The 16,252-nt window shown below is 57.6% G+C and overlaps 3 protein-coding genes across 6 annotated transcripts in view; all 3 read left to right on the plus strand.

The window, feature by feature from the left end:
• Positions 1-6,592, plus strand: DTX3 (deltex E3 ubiquitin ligase 3). 3 transcript variants are annotated; one of them, XM_089920920.1, is made up of 4 exons: positions 1-2,735; positions 2,926-3,002; positions 3,350-4,098; positions 4,991-6,592. In XM_089920920.1, coding segments are annotated over exons 2-4 (1,125 nt in total). In that variant the 5' UTR covers positions 1-2,735; positions 2,926-3,001; the 3' UTR covers positions 5,366-6,592. The 3 variants fall into 3 exon arrangements, with proteins under 3 accessions (XP_089777046.1, XP_089777047.1, XP_089777045.1); XM_089920921.1 differs by having other exon boundaries at positions 1-3,002; positions 4,991-5,208; positions 5,528-6,590; XM_089920919.1 differs by having other exon boundaries at positions 1-3,002.
• Positions 6,591-15,065, plus strand: ARHGEF25 (Rho guanine nucleotide exchange factor 25). Of its 2 annotated transcripts, XM_089920924.1 has the most exons (15): positions 6,591-6,762; positions 7,054-7,168; positions 9,455-9,669; positions 9,806-9,901; positions 9,982-10,055; positions 10,226-10,292; positions 10,482-10,585; positions 10,775-10,844; positions 10,964-11,053; positions 11,151-11,243; positions 11,436-11,486; positions 11,660-12,124; positions 12,279-12,459; positions 12,727-12,938; positions 13,244-15,065. In XM_089920924.1, the coding sequence occupies exons 1-15, from the start codon at positions 6,664-6,666 to the stop codon at positions 13,352-13,354; spliced, it is 2,043 nt and encodes a 680-aa protein (XP_089777050.1). In that variant the 5' UTR covers positions 6,591-6,663; the 3' UTR covers positions 13,355-15,065. The 2 variants fall into 2 exon arrangements, with proteins under 2 accessions (XP_089777050.1, XP_089777051.1); XM_089920925.1 differs by lacking the exons at positions 6,591-6,762; positions 7,054-7,168 and adding an exon at positions 8,380-8,492.
• The window catches only part of SLC26A10P (Solute carrier family 26 member 10), an 8,121-nt gene continuing 6,932 nt past the window's right edge, over positions 15,064-16,252 (plus strand). The window contains exon 1 of the mRNA XM_089920926.1: positions 15,064-15,886. Within this exon, the coding sequence (XP_089777052.1) occupies positions 15,544-15,886 (343 nt within the window). The 5' untranslated portion in view covers positions 15,064-15,543. The remainder of the gene's footprint in view (positions 15,887-16,252) is intronic.

Genomic DNA, 16,252 nt, shown 5'->3' on the forward strand with positions numbered 1-16,252 from the left:
GGTCCCTAAGGATGTGGGTTTCAAGATAGATGGCTGTGAACTTAAAAAGGTGTTGAGTGTGCATGGGAATGGAAAACATTCCCCAATTTTGTGGGAGTTAGCTGTAGGGGGGCCAGGGACAGCTGAGATGATGTGACCCTCCCTCTTCCCCCAGGGTTCTGGGCTAGATCACACTCCCATCTCTGTAAAGGTGAGCACCAAGCACACATGAGCTAAAGGAGAAGGAATTCAGTGTTCCTGCAGGCTTCCTGGAAAGAAGTCCTCTGTCTGGAGGGCAGGAAGAGTACAGCAGGGTCCTGGGAAAGTAAAGAAGAAAGTGACCAACCATCCAGATGGAGAGGGAGTAAAGAAAAGGGGGTGGATTATCAGAAGTCGCTGCCAGGCTGGGAGATCCATCGGTGCTTCTGGCTGGTGGAAAAACCTGGCTTGATGTGGCCCCAGGGAAGTGAGTTGGACTGGGGGCGGAGATTGCTCTGATGTGGGAAGCAGAAGAGAGAAGAGCTTTTTTTTTTTTTTTTTTCCTTTGAGAGTTTTTAACTCTATTTCAACCATAGACTTGATACTACCATCACTCCAAGGCATTTAAAAAAAAGATGTATTCACTTCTCATTCTGCACCAGCCTCAGTATCCCTGTTTGTGTAAAGAGAAAAATCAGAGACACTTACCAATACCCATCTGGGAGCAGGTTTTGCGGGGTCACAGAAGGTAACAATCTGGGAAAAGGCAAGCGATGAGGCAGGGGATTGAAATGGTTTAGTCCTGGACTTATTTTTTAGAACCAATGCTTTTTACTATTACTCTTCTTCCTACTCCATATTCCTCAAAGGCCTTTCTAGAAAAAGGATCACAGAGAAATTGCCCTCTCTTCCCCATCTACGTAAGCGACACTCCTCACCCACCCATCCACCACTAGCTCCCAGAAGCTGCCACGAAGCTGGCTGGGAAAGAAAAGGGAGAGGGGCCCCTCCCGGGAGGGGGAAGCGAGAAGGGTGGCGTCTCTAAGAGATTTAACCTCCCACCCTCGGTTCCACGATACCACCCCAAGCCTCCGAAGATTGGGACGGCGCCTCCATTTTTGTTTTGGGGCAGAAGAGCAGGGGCTTGTGGATAGAAGGGGTCAAAGCAAACGGTGATTATTACCCGAAGGGGAAGGGGGGTGCCATCCTTCTTCCTTCCCTTTCCCTCAGTCTGCACCACCTGCAAACTACCCCCCGCCCCCCGCCACCTTCTCGGGGTCTCCCCCCCACCCTGGTTGCTAAGGCCCAGACCGTCATCCCAGCAACAGCCTCAGTCATGTGACCGGCAATGGCGGCGCTGACAAGAGGTAGGTGAGCCCGGCGCCCCCCGCACCCGCCGCGCGCCCCCCGGGCCCCGCTCACACCTCCCCGCGCGCCCTCCGGTTCCCCCTGCGCCCCCTCCTCCGCCTCCTTCCCCCGCGCGCGGCGCCGGGGCCCCCTTCCAGGCCCCGCTAATGCTCTTTCTGTCACCCTCCAGCCTTGGCCTCCGTTCGGGGGTTCTGGGGCCCGCGATCGGGCCGACATCCACCCCACCCAGCTGTGGGGCTGCGGGGGCTCTGCCGAGCGGGCCATGTGGGAGGTGGTTCCGGGTCGGGTCTTGCAGGAGGTCGTGGGGGGAGGGGTGGAGATGCCTCAGTTGATGCCCGCAGGGACCCTGGCCCTTCCTGGCTGCCCCTGTGGGCGGCCTCTGTCTGGCGAGAGGGACTGGCCCCGTGTCCGGCCTGGGTTGCCCCAGAGGAATCGGACCCAGCATAAACTGGGGCCCCGCCTCCCTTTTCTGTGCCATCAGGACTCGGAGCAAAGGACACCTAGGTCCTGGCTTCTCTCTGATGGGGAGAGGGTGTTCCACCTGGATGGACAGTATGAGCCGAGGCTCTAGGGTTCCAATTTCACTTTCTGAATCTTGAGCTGCATCTGGCCCTGAGGGGACTATGATGGAGGCACAAACGGAGAGCTGCTCCCCTATGGATCAGTCAAGGAATTGAGGTCACGCTAATGGCCCTTCTTTCTATTTGGGCTGCATTTGGAGGTATTGTAGGGATAGCTCTGTAGCTGAACACGGCAAGACTCCGGGGAAACATCAGGCTGCTCCAGCAGATCCCTCTGCCTGAGCCCCACCCCTCCCTAAATGTAGCCTAGGTAGCTGGCAGGCTTGGACTTCACGTGCTGGGTTTAAAAGGTGACGGCGACAGCGAGAACTTTCTTATTGCAGGGGCTGCTGCCACTTTGTTGGCATTCCAAGCAGACTCCAGCAGAAGGGACCGGGTTAACTCTCAAGGAAGGCTCCCTAGCAATAGGGGCTGAATTATTCGGGAATGTGGAGTAGGGCAAGGAATTGGGGAGCAAAGGAAATATTCTTGTCCTTGTGACCTGAGGGAGGTGGCAAAAAAGACCTCTATCTGTGTGGGCTTTTCCCTTCCAGACTTCTCTTATCCGTGCCCCTAGGCTTTCTTAAGAGCCTCAGAGCTGAGGAAGAGGAAAGTTAGCATGCTGAAGTTCCTTCTTTAGCAACTTGGAGAGTGGCTGGGGATGGAATTCTGCAAGAGACAAGGAGAGGAAATGAAAGAGGAGGTTTTGTTTCTGGGCAGACTGGGGAAAATGGTAACATTTGTCATCCTAACCCAGTCCCCCCCCCCACTCCCCCTGCCCCAGTCCTGGTCAGCTAAGTGTGGAAACAGAGGGATTTCTGCTGCTCTCATCGTCCATGGGCTTTCCAGGTATCTGCCTTTCATGGGAACCTCAACTTTCACCTTTAAATTGGTTGCCTCTATTCCACGTTCCAAGTAATCCCATTCCCAGTAACTTACACCCAGATCCCGTCTCTGTTAAGTGGGCTGCTGGGTTGGGGCCTGTGGAAATGGGAGAAGGGGTTTTTCATTTTCCCTCCTTTCCCTTTCCACCCACCAGGTCACACAACCTACAAGTAGGGAGCAGGAACAGAGAGAGAGAGCCTGCATGCCAATTCTAAGCTCTTCAGGATCAAAGTGAGCAAAAAGGAGGGCAAAAATCTCCCTTCCTTTTACAGAACTCAGTTCTCACCTGATGTGGGGGGAGGGGCAGGTTGTTTCTGTGATCTTGGGAGCAGTATAAGAGAACCAAGATTGATGCTCGGCTTGGATGATAATAAAGATATAGAAGCTTTCTTGCTCTTCAGTGGGTGCTGGAGTTTGAAAGATAAGAGGAAACAGAACATGAACTTGGGGGAGGAGTTGGGGGTTGACCTCTGAGTGAGTGGAGATAATATAGGGTTGGAAAGGAACGGGAAGTAGGAGGCACTGATATTTGTCAAATGGGGACCCCCCACCCTGAGTCCTTTTCACCCTGGGGGCAGTGTCGTTCGTCCTGTCCAGAATGGCAGCCTGTGGAGGCACCTGCAAGAACAAAGTGACTGTCTCCAAGCCTGTGTGGGACTTCCTCAGCAAGGAGACCCCTGCCCGGCTGGCCCGGCTTCGGGAGGAGCACCGTGTGTCCATTCTCATAGACGGCGAGACTTCTGACATCTATGTCCTCCAGCTTTCCCCTCAGGGCCCTCCCCCAGCCCCTCCCAATGGGCTCTACCTGGCCCGGAAGGCTCTCAAGGGGCTGCTCAAAGAGGCAGAGAAAGAGCTGAAGAAAGCTCAGAGGCAGGGGGAGCTTATGGGCTGCCTGGCTTTGGGGGGTGGGGGGGAGCACCCTGAGCTGCACCGCCCAGGCCCGCCCCCTCTCCGAGCAGCCCCACTCCTGCCCCCAGGGGCACGGGGGCTGCCCCCCCCTCCTCCTCCCCTGCCCCCTCCTCTTCCCCCCCGCCTTCGGGAGGAGGCAGAAGAGCAGGAGAGCACCTGCCCCATCTGTCTGGGGGAGATCCAGAATGCCAAGACATTAGAGAAGTGCCGGCACTCATTCTGCGAGGGCTGCATCACCCGGGCCCTGCAGGTGAAAAAGGCCTGCCCCATGTGTGGCCGCTTCTATGGGCAGCTGGTGGGCAACCAGCCCCAGAATGGGCGGATGCTGGTCTCTAAGGATGCCACACTCCTCCTACCCAGCTATGAGAAGTACGGCACCATCGTCATCCAGTACGTCTTCCCGCCCGGTGTCCAGGGGGTAAGAAGCCTATGGCCTGCCCTTACCCTTTGGTTTTCCCCGCGCTTGTTCTCTGACCTAGGAAAACTGGGGGAGGGGGAGTATGTTTGTTAGATGTGATACAGTCTTGCTGTCTCCCGGTATGCCTTCCCACTCAAGTGCCCTGGAGCTAGAGGCCCCCTTGAAGCCTAGCTTTTCCATCCCCATGACCCCAAGGCACCCGTGAAAATAGGTATGAGAGAAAGGAATTGAATTCTATTTCTTTGATGAGCTTGGATGTTGACATCTATTCTTGGCAGAGGTGAAGTCTGTGGACGTGGTGGCTCAGGTGCGGACAGGCACGGTGGGAAGGGTCTGACCCCCCTTAACAGTGCTGGGAGCGTTACTCCATTCCATATTTATGAGAGGGAAAACCTTGATGACGGTGGAAGGTTAAAATAGGAGCGGTCAAGAGCGTAAAGGTGTCTTCCTGCTTGACAAAGAGTAATGTCCAGTTCGGGTTTGCAGAGTGATGAGGAAGCTCTGAAGGGGAGTAATAGAAAAATAGAACAGGTTAGACAGTGGAAGACGCATTGGGAGTGTTTTCAGGTGGAGAAGGGAAGGCTGAAAGACCAATTATTCTCAGTCTTCACATTTCTGCCGAGTTATCTGGAGAGTAAGGCCTAGCTACTTTTGAGAATTCATTTGTTGCTGAATTGAGGCTTGAGGGATCGGGACAGCAGAAAGAACCTCTTAATGATGAGGATTTTGTCTGGAAACAGGCTTCTGCTGCCCAGACCCTAGAGTTGCGCCTTCCCTGGAAGGCTGTCGCTGCCCCATCAGCGTTAGCTGGGGGTGTACAGCCAGAAGGCTGGCCAGGATGACCCTTAAGATGCCCAGCTGCTCACTGCCCACTCTGCCTCCCCCGCCCCAGGCTGAACACCCAAACCCAGGAGTTCGGTATCCTGGCACCACACGGGTGGCCTACCTCCCAGACTGCCCTGAGGGCAACAAGGTGCTGAGCCTGTTCCGCAAGGCATTTGACCAGCGCCTCACCTTCACCATCGGCACGTCCATGACCACAGGGAGACCGAATGTCATCACCTGGAACGACATCCACCACAAGACCAGCTGCACAGGGGGACCGCAGCTGTGCGAGACGCCTTCTTCCCTTCCCTTGACTCCACCCCTTCTCCCCACTTCTCTCGGGGAGCCTCCTAACTGGAGAGGACCACCCCCAAACTATTCAACCATATTGCCTGTCCCAGTTTCTCCTGTAGTCATCCTGGTCCTAATGTGCCCAGCTTAACCTACAAAACTAAGCAGAATTGGGCTCAGTTATCTTGGGTTTGGATAATCTCAGGGAAGGTGGGGAGGGGCTAGAATGGGGCACCAGAATGAGGGTGAGCCTGGGGGTAATATGAGTAAGCCTGAACGGCTAACCCTGACCCTCATTTCTCTTTGCTCCCAGGTTTGGGTACCCGGACCCCACCTACCTGACCCGGGTGCAAGAGGAGCTGAGAGCCAAGGGCATCACCGATGACTGAAGGACATCCCCTTTGGGAGGCCCCTGCTGTTCTCCTTCAGTAGGACCCAGTGGGAGCCTCTGTTGTCTCTCCCTCTGTCCCCCTCATCACTCAAGTGGGGGACTGTCTGACTGGGGAAGGGGTTCAGAGGAGGACGGGTGATCCCTCCCCAGTCCCCCACAGGCTGAGTGCTTCAGTGCAGTGTGAGCCACTCCCTTCTGGCAGAGTCTGACGTCCCAGGCTCTGCTCCCCTCCTCCCCCTGTACATACTCCCAGTCTTCCTGCCCCCTCCATTGCCCTTGGCTTTTTCTGGTTTGTGATGTGCTCCAGTGACTAAGCTGAGAAAGGACCTGGGTGGGGAGGAGAGGGTCTCTTGATCCCCCCACCCCATACTGCTCCACTGCTGAATTTCTGCTCGGGGAGGGGGGTCAGGCTGCTGTGAGTCCCCGTAGAGCCGGCCGCATATGTTCTTCAGAAACAATACCCCTTCTCCCTTAACCTTGTCCTTTCTCTCCTGTGTCTCTGTCTTTGTCAGTCTTTCTCCCACTCTTCTCTGCCCCCTAGAAGGAGCCTCCTTACCCTGTTCTGGAATCGCCGCCAGACTGTAGCTTTTAATTTAATAAAAATAAAGTAAAATATGCAACTCTCTATGCCACACCCGTTCTGTTCTGTGGGCCGGGGTGGGGGATGGGGGATGGGGGCTGGGGTGAGGAGCTGGACCTGATGAGAGGGAGAAGGGGGTGGTGATCGGGAACTCCCTGGGCGCCTCCCCAGGCTCTCTGCCTCCAGAGGGCCTGGGAAAACGGCAGGTACTTAGTGGGCTCCAAGATAAAACTGCGAAGCCTTGGATCGTGATTCGACAGCGGAGTCAGGATGAAGTGGGGTTTGTTGCTGAACTACAGTTGCAGAGAAAGGAACAACCCTACCCCTTTTGAAAAGTTTGGCTGGGGTGGGAGTGGGGGCGGAGCCTGGCAGGGGGCGGATTCCGCGGCGGCAACTCCCCGGACGCACGCTGGCCTCAGAGCCCACCAGCTTCCGTGCCCCCTCGGCTCTGAAACTTGGAGGAGGGTAGGGGTCCAGCATGAAGCCCCCGGACCGCCCCGCCCCTGGCCGCACTGACCGGATACTGGGGGTCATGGGGGGCATGCTGCGCGCATGCGCCCTACCCGGGCAGGAGGGGGTAAGAAAGGGGGACCACGGTGGGGTCGGGGGTCTTTAGGGGGCTTCAGGATGGCTGCACCCCACAAACTCAATTTACCCGCAAACAAGAATTCTTCGGGGTAGTCGCAGGAATCCAAAAGTTCCATTAAGAGGACCATAGGCACGTTCTTGGGTAAACTGCTCCCTCCACCCCAGCCTTGGCGAAGACCCTTTTATAACAAAGTGGATTTTGACAGGAGGGAGAAGGGGAAGCGGGAGGTCTAGGCTGGGCGTGGAGGGCGGGTTTCTTACGATCACTCTGTCCCCGCAGCCCCCGAAGAGAAGCCCCCTAGGACTGGGGGGGACCGAGCCAGAATCTAACTGTATGGAGGGGAATCAGAGAGGGGAGCGCGAACGCGAGGTCCCCGCCTGGGCTCCGCTGCCCGGTAAGAAGCTAGGGGTGGGGTGGGGCACAGTTTGCCATCCTGCGCAAAGTGGCGAATTAAAAAATATGCTGCTCGTTTTAGTATAAAGGTTCGCATCTAATTTGCATGAGACCCATATAGACGCTGAGACCTCCACGCTTCTTCTCGCCCTCTAGCCTGCTGTGTGTCCCCCACCTCAGCGGGTCCCGAGCCCCCGCTGGCGTAGTGTCCCCGCGCCCCACCCCTGGCCCCTCGCCAGCCGAGTCTCCAGGACTTCTCCTTAATTGGTGATTAGCCTCAGCTGGAGTCCCGGGGCCTGGAGGAAAGAAGGGTCCGGCGAGAGGGCGGCACCCGGGCTGCGTTCCCCACAAAGAGCTCCCCATTCACGCATCCCCTACTGGGGGACCTTGTCCACCCCTGCGCGGCTAGAGACAGTCCCAACCCCAGGACCTCTTCGCACAGGCTAAGGCCCCATCCGCCGCGCCCTTCTCCGCCGCAGAGGCCGAGGGGCGACCCTAGCCGACCCCGCCGCCGGGCTTAACCCCCACGCCAGTGCTCCGCAGTCGGAGCCGGAGATGCGGGAGAGAGGGGGAACCCGGGGCTGGGGAGCCCAGGCTAGAGAGGAGGGGCGGAGGCGCTGGGGACTTGGAGTGGGTACGAGGTGGTGCCTGGGGGAGGGGGAATTGGGGCGGGAACCCAGCACTGGCTGAAGGGGGAAAGCGAGGGAGAAGGCGGAGCTGGGCCGCAGAGGCCCCTCCCCGCGGCGACCCGGCGGCGGGGCCTGTTATTCTGCTCGCCGCTCGGCGGGGACCCGCGCAGCGCCAGTGACTCGGGGAGTCGGCCCCCGCCTCCTCCCCTGACCAGGCCTAGAACTACCCCCAATCCGGGAGGCCGGAGACGGAGCTGGAGTGGCTGCCGCATCCCGGCCCAGCCTCCTCCACCATCCCTCCCCTTCCCGCTGGACATCTGGACCCTGGGCCCCGCACCGACTGGGTTCCGGAAACCCTCCCCGCCCAGCTCGGCGGCCCGGCCGCGCGCCGCCCTCTCTGCAGAGTCCCCAGCCCTTTTCCAGACCAGACTTCCGCCTACCCCTGGACCCCCCCCTTCCTATTCCCTCCCTCCCCCCGCCTCCCCCAGCCTGGAGCGGGGTAGGAGGGAGGGGGGGTGTACACCCTGCGCCGTCCCCGGCCCCCGTGGTTCCCCCTGCATGGCCCGCCCGGGTCAGGGGTGTGGGGGGGCCCGGGCGCCATGCGGGGGGGGCAAAAGGGGGGTCGCTGTGCCTGTCCCCGCGTGATCCGAAAAGTGCTGGCAAAATGCGTCTGCTGCTTCGCCCGGGGGGGACATGGTGAGTGTAAGGTCGCGAGGGCCCAGTGTTGAGTGGGGGGCGGGCTGAGGGTTCAGGACTTGTGTCTGTCCCGGCCCTAGGGATTTAGAGGCTGGAGACTATACCTGTGTTTTCCAGGAAAGTGACCTAATAGATGATCTCTAAGATCCCCTCTTGCCTTCAAATTTCTAACAGTTAAAAGTTAAGGAAATTGGGGAAGGGGCAGGGGACTCCTCTCAACTGAGTATGAGAAAAACCCATCCACAATCCCCTTATGCCTAGACCACATCTTCCCTGAAATCCTTTTGCTGAGAATCTACTTCAGATCTGAAGAAGGACAGGGGGATGGAGGAATGAGGGATGAGGGGGGTCTACCAGGGACTTTTTCCCAAATCACAGCTCCTCTGTCCCTGAGCCCAGGCCAAGGATAACACCGATGAGCTCTCCTCACTTGCCCCCTCTATTGGGTTTGTGCATGTGCTGGGAAGGTGGGCTGCAGAAGTCTTTTCTTTTTATAGTGACTAGTGCACTTGGTGGAGGAGGGGTCTGGGGGTGGCAGATGGGCTCTTAAGCTCTTTTTCTCCCCCCCCCCCCCCGCCGACCGCCCTTCTCAGAGAATGGTCTGTACCCATTGCAAGGGGGAAGGTTGTAGGAGAGCAGATGGCCACCCCCAGCTTCCAGTGTCTTCCCAGATGGCTGCCCTCACCCCCATATTGGTGCCATGCTCAGATATGGGGGAACCCCCACATGTAACTGGGGGTTCCAGGCCTAGGGAGCCAGGTGTTTTCTGTCCTTCTTCCCAAGGGTGTCCTGGTGAAATTTTCTCTCCTGGCCAACTCCAATGAGGATGGCAAGAAAGTGAGCCCTGAGGGAGAGGGGCTGAGCATCACAGAGCAGAGACTCTGGGAGCTCCCTAGGGACGCTGAATCTGGAACTGAAGCAAAATTTATCACCCCCTTTCTCCCCCTACCCCACCCCCTTAGAATCCTATCCCATTGCTGGCAGTGAGGGGAGTATCTCGGCTTCAGCTGCCTCGGGTCTGGCTGCTCCCTCTGGCCCCAGCTCTGGCCCCAGCTCTGGCCCCTGTTCCCCGGGACCCCCAGGGCCAGTCAGTGGCCTGAGAAGATGGTTGGATCATTCTAAACATTGTCTCAGTGTGGAAACTGAGGCAGAAGGTGGCCAGGCTGGACCATATGAGGTGAGGAGGGAGCACCAGAGAAGCATGTAGGACATCCATGAAGGGTGCTGGGAGAGGGCAGGTTGAGGGGGCCACTGGTCACTGGGGAGACACAGCTACTGTCCCTGACCTTTGACACTTGACCTCTGGCCCCCAGAACTGGATGCTGGAACCAGCTTTAGCCACAGGAGAGGAGCTGCCAGAACTGACCCTGCTGACCACATTGTTGGGGGGCCCTGGGGATAAGACACAGGTATGAAGAAATGAGTCTGGCGTGGCTCCCCTCACCCAAGAGGCATCCATTTGCTTACTCTGGGATGTTCTTCCTTACAGCCACCTGAAGAGGAGACTTTGTCCCAAGCCCCTGAGAGTGAAGAGGACCAGAAGAAGGCTCTGGAAAGGAGTATGTAAGTGTCTACACACTCTCTATCCCTGACCCCTGCAGTCGCGCAACTTCCAGAGGATTGTCTCTCACATTTTAGATTTGAGACTTGGAATTTCCCCTGAGGTTGGCTGTGGTAATGAAGGGGCTTCTAGTCCAGGAGGGAGGAAGTGGCTAAACCTGTTCTCTTCCCAGGTACGTCCTGAGTGAACTGGTAGAGACAGAGAAAATGTACGTGGACGACTTGGGGCAGATTGTAGAGGTAGCTCCCTTTTCCCTTCCCAGCCCTGGCCCAGCCCTTTCCCTCTCCCCAGGGCTAATGTTAGGAGATGCCTTGTTGCTCCTCTGTCCCACCTTCCCAGTCTCCCCTACATCCTGGACTTCTTGGGGAGGGGAGGTTCCCACCAGGACTGGCTCCACACACTCATGTTCCCACCCAACCTTCCCACAGGGTTACATGGCCACCATGGCTGCTCAGGGGGTACCCGAGAATCTTCGAGGTCGTGACAGGATTGTGTTTGGGAACATCCAGCAAATCTACGAGTGGCATCGAGAGTGAGTGATGGATCCCTGAGAGCGAGGGGAAGGGGCGTATGTCTGGTGGTCTCTGTATCCTACCCACGGGCCCATTGTTGCCTGAGGAATGTTTGGAGAGACTTCGTGGGGAACACTACCAGGGCAGAGAGCTCTGAGTTGCTTGGAGTAGGGGTATTTGACCAACCTTTTCCCTCCCTACCCCTCCAGCTATTTCCTGCAGGAGTTACAGAGGTGTTTGAAGGATCCTGATTGGCTGGCTCAGCTATTCATCAAACATGTGAGGCTTGAGAGAGTGGGGCCCAGGAGGGGAGGGGCTTGGGAGTGGGTCAGGACTTTCTGGAGATGTGCCCTCTCTCCTCACTCACTCTACTCTTTCTTGAATTTTACTCCTGTTAGGAGCGCCGCCTGCATATGTACGTGGTGTACTGTCAGAATAAGCCCAAGTCAGAGCATGTGGTATCAGAATTTGGGGACAGCTATTTTGAGGTCAGTGGCTGAGATACCTTGGGGAAAGGGGGACAGAATCGTCAGCATGAGCAGGCTTTCCAGGCTGCAAAACCACCCCATCTGTCCCTGTCCCCAGGAGCTCCGGCAGCAGCTGGGGCACCGCCTGCAGCTCAACGACCTCCTCATCAAACCAGTGCAGAGGATCATGAAATACCAGCTGCTGCTCAAGGTCGGGGCCACCTGTTCCCTGGGGGCACGGCTGGTTGGGATGGCCCTTTCCTCATTCGTCTCCCCAGGGTTCCTAAGGCTCCCCACCCAGACTTCCGGGGGGCCCTCACCTGTGTCCTCAGGGGAGGATGTGAGGGCTTTTGAGGATGTTCTCATAACCTCCCTGAGCATTTCTTTCTTCTCTGTGTCTTAGGATTTTCTCAAGTATTATAGTAGAGCTGGGATGGATACTGAAGAGCTGGAGGTGAGTACTCCCAGATCTCACAGGACACACCACGCACACCTCATCTTCTTAGTCTCCTGGGTTCCTCCAGCTCCATGGGTGGTGAAGGGGAAGGCTGGTTGGCGATAGAGACATGGTCTGAAGACGCCTCTTTCCCAAAGATGACAGTGCTTTTCTTTTCACTTGTGTCCCAGCAAGCTGTGGAGGTCATGTGCTTCGTACCCAAGCGCTGTAATGACATGATGACCCTGGGGAGACTGCGGGGGTTTGAGGTACAGGGATGGAGCAATGCTCTTCTGCCCCAGGCTGAGCACTCAGGAGATCCTTACAGGGAACTGTGCTCTCCTGGGCCTGACAGGAGATGGTTGGTTGGGAGTGTCAGGGGAAGGAGGGAGGAGCAGAGAGTTGCCCCTTTTCTCTTATTGTTTTTCTCAAAGGCCACTCTCCTTTGGTTTCAGGGCAACTTGACTGCTCAGGGGAAGCTCTTGGGCCAGGACACATTCTGGGTCACAGAGCCCGAGGCTGGGGGGCTGCTCTCGTCTCGGGCTCGAGAGAGACGTGTCTTCCTCTTTGAGCAAATCATCATCTTCAGCGAGGCCCTGGGAGGAGGAGTGAGGGGTGGAACGCAGCCTGGATATGTGCACAAAAGCAGCATCAAGGTGGGGAGGGTGTCCCAAGGGAGAGGTCTGACTGGGATAGGGGAGGCCTCTGAGAGGATGGTGGCCCCTCAGATCCTCTTTGGATTTGTTGGAGGGGACAGGGACCAGAGAGGGCCTGAAGAATTTGGGGGCTACCTCTTATTTGCCAATCCAGGTGAGCTGCCTGGGACTGGAGGGGAACCTCCAAGGCGACCCTTGCCGCTTTGCACTGACCTCCAGAGGGCCAGAGGGTGGGATCCAGCGCTATGTCCTGCAGACTGCAGACCCTGCGGTCAGTCAGGCCTGGATCAAGCAAGTGGCTCAGATCCTGGAAAGCCAGCGGGACTTTCTCAATGGTGAAGCTCTCACCCTCCCTCCCCGACATCCTCCCTTGGTCCTGGGATGTCCTGAATCCCTCACCACCCAATCTCCAGTCCCTGCCCTCACCCCAGCTTCTCCCCATCCCTCATCCTCACTTTTCCACTACTAGCTCAAGATTTAGTAACTCAGAATCCCCTAAAGCCTCAAGCGACTTACATTGGCCGACAGTCCTTGAGAGCAGAGCCCCTGGGAAAGGGCGTGTCTCTGCTGTAACCCTCCTTCTGTCCCTTTGTTTGCCCCAGCACTGCAGTCACCCATTGAGTACCAGAGACGGGAGAGCCAGACAAACAGCCTGGGACGGCCAGGAGGTCCTGGGGTGGGGAGCCCCGGGAGAATTCGGCCTGGAGATCGGGCCCAGGTCAGCACACACACACCCATCAATGGCTCTCTTCCCTCCCTGCTGCTGTTTCCCAAAGGGCAGGTGGCCAGAGTCCCCCTGTCCCTGGACACACAGGTATGAGGAATGGAATTCCCTGGTTGTAAGGGCAGAATGGGGAGGTCCTCTCTTGTTCCAGGATCCCCAAACCTCCTTCCCCCGTATCATTCCTTTCTTCCACCACCTTCCTTTTGTCTGCCCCTTCCTACTTCCCATCTCTTGCCCTCCCCCACTCCAGTTTAACCCTGAGAGAAGCTGATGGTCTCAGATAATCTAAGATGTCTGGCAAGAGGGGGTGGCTTGACTAGGGCTTACACTGACAAGAGAGGAGTGAGGGTGGATTCCTGAACTTTTTTGATCCTCAGACTTGAGTCTCTCTTCAGGCCTCCAGTGACATCCCCCAGGCTCCTCATGACTCTCCTCCAGTTCCACCAATTCCAAACGCCCCTCCCTGCCAAGCCAGACTTGCCAAGCTGGATGAAGATGAGCTGTAACTGGTGAAGGCCATGGGGGTGGTGCTGACTCAGCCACTCTCTTCCCCCAGGAACTTCAGGGCAATCCTTCTGGCAGTGCCCCAGAATTCCTCCCTCTTGGTGTATCTGGAGGGTGGGCAAGGCTGGGAGTGTCAACTTGGAGGAGGGAGCCTAGACTCAGAAAGACTTCTTTCTGCCCAAGGAACATAGGTTCCTTCAGCCCCCACCCCTATGCATGCATCACAGGTCCCCCCCAAAAGGAGGAAATGTGGGTGGGTAGGAGGGCTGGGGCAAGGGCCAGACAGAAACTATTGGTTTTGTTTTTGATTTTGTTTTTTCTGTTTTTTGAGAATAAAGGTTTTGTTATATCACTAAAGCTGCTGTCTTGGCAGAGGGAAGGGGAAGCTGAAGTAGGGGTAAGTGGGGTAAAGGGGTATGGAAGAGATCAGCTGGCCCCTCAAATCAGTCACTTGAGGAGGGGCCTGGTGAAAGGAGAAGGGTGCGGGATGTAAGATAAAAGACGCATTATCTTTGTCCCTCACCTGCGGCTGCAGCAACTCTCAGTCTAGACCTGGAGCTTAGGGCTACTGGAAAACCCTAGAACCTTGACGTATCCTCCCCTTTGCCCAGTCCCTCTTTCCCTCCCCTCTGGTCTCTGTTCTAGACCCCACTGGAAAGCCCGCTGTGGGGTGACTTCCCACCATTCCCCCCAACACCCAGATTCTAAAGCTCCGAATGCCCAATGTACCTTTCTTTCTGGGGCCACCATGTTCAGCTCAGGGAACATGGGGAGGTGAGAGGATGCTGGGGTGCTGTGTCCCCTTCTGGCTCTGGGTGTCCTTATTTTTGCTGTCTGGGAGGTTGTAAGGCATATCCATACTGAGCAGGAAGGGATTCTTCTTCAAGCCACAGACCCAAGAGCGGAGAGCCCAAAGGGGTCTTCACCTCTCCCAACTTCTGGGACAGCCCCTGGGACAGAGAGCCAAACGTGCAGAGATCCGTGTCCAGATGCCCTGTCCTGGGTCCTTGGGCATCGGTGTGTCCACTGTGTCCATCCGTCCCCTGGGCCCAGTCACGTGTACTTGAGCTTCCTCAGCAGACAATAGACTGCTGGGGTGGGAGGGTGAGGAAGAGCTGGAGTCTCCCTGTGGGCCTGAGGTCTCTCTGGCCACAATGGGGGGAGGGACCTCTAAGGTGGGGGGGACAGGACGTACAGCCCAGATAAGACTTCTGGGGAACAATAGGAGGAATTGAAGAGGGGAGACCCACCCTCACTGTACCCCACCCCCAGGGCTTTGGGGTCAGGGACTGGGGAGGGCTGCTAAGGATTCGTGTGAGGAGGAGGGGATGGGGCAAATAACAGAATTCTGGAGCTCGGAACCTTTGTATCTCTTTAGGGACCACAGGGGTACATGAGGTGGGTGGGTGACCCTTTTGTACTTAATTTAACCACATACGTGTTGTTGAGTGCCTACTCTGTGAATAGCACTGGAATGTAATAAACAGTGCTTCAGTGTTTTTGGCTTCTGAGAAATAAAATCAAAGTTCCCTGTCTGTTCAGTGTTCCCCCTGAGGCCCTGAACTGGAAATTTAGGCCCAGCCACTCCCAGCAGAGGTGTGTGTGTGGCAGGGCGGTTCTCTGTCCATCCATATCCAATAGCAGCTGAGGCCAGTGGAGCCCCTTACACTTTCTGGGGACAAGCTGCGCCCCATGAGGATTTGGGTGGGGGCGGGGCGGGGAAGGGAAGTTGGAACGCCGCTGAACTTTCTTGTGGGCAATGCAGCGGCCCTGGGAATGACCAGTAACCCTAGAGGAGTCAGCGTCTGTCTTCGCCCAAGGTGCAGATGCGGAAAGGAACCGGGAGCGAGAAGGCGGGAGTCAAAAGACCTAGGAGCGGTAAATAGTGGGTGTTGGGTGATGGGGCGCGTTTATCTTTCGCCCTACCTCTCTGGCTCCTACCCCTTTCCACGGCCATCCCTCCCCCCATAGCAGGCTGCAGAGCGAGCGATCTGGCCAAGCATGTCTGAGGAAACGCCTAACGTAGAGACACCCCCTCCCCAAGGCGCAGCCGGCTCCTGACTGTAGAAGGTCCCCAAGAGAGGGCGCCCTCCGGGACGGGATTGGACCCTGCTTCGCGGAGGCGGGACTCGGGGCCCGCGGGCGGAGGGGTATTTAAGACTGGGCGGAGTTGGAGGTGGCAGAGGGCAAAATGAGTGGGCTACCCGGTGCCAGCACCTGCCCAGGTCCGGGAGAGGCCTCCGACCTTAAGTCCCCCCTGGGCGCCAAGTTCAGGGAACCTCTTACCGAGGCCCGGTTTCAGCAGCTCTTCGGGGACGCAGAGCAGGAGCCTGAGCTACTCGCGGAGCCCCGCTGGTCGCGGCTGCGCCGGCTTTGGAAGCGGCGGGCCCGCGCCTGTTCCGGACCGGGGCCGTGGCCCCTGCTGCGGGCGCGGCTGCCCCCGCTGCGTTGGCTGCCCCACTACCGCTGGCGGGCCTGGCTGCTCGGGGATGCGGTGGCCGGAGTGACCGTGGGCATCGTGCACGTGCCCCAGGGTGAGCGGCGCCAGCAGCAGCCTGTCAGGGGCCCAAGCTCTAGAGGGCTTCGGGTTGGCACGGGGCCTGGGAACCGCGAGCGAAGTGGTGGGTTAGTGTGGCTTGAGGGCTCGGCGACAGGGACCTGAGGCCAAGTTCTGGGTAAGGACAGTGGAGCTCCATCAGATCCCCACCCCCAGCTCCCCTCATCTGTGCAATTCTGCGCGAAGTCTTGGACACGGTCCGGCCCAGGGAACTGGAGAGAGGCAGGACGCCAGCCCCCCAGGACGTGGCCGACACAGATCTCTGACCTTGTCCGCCCCACGACCTCCCATCGAGGCCCGTTAACCCCTCAGTTCCCTCATGTGGCGGGATTTAGAGTCCCCG

The sequence above is a fragment of the Delphinapterus leucas genome, chromosome 11 (assembly GCF_059928025.1).
Source record: "Delphinapterus leucas isolate spDelLeu-1000000601 "Yukka" chromosome 11, BTC_Dleu_Yukka2, whole genome shotgun sequence".
In the NCBI taxonomy this organism is placed as follows: Eukaryota; Metazoa; Chordata; class Mammalia; order Artiodactyla; family Monodontidae; genus Delphinapterus; species Delphinapterus leucas.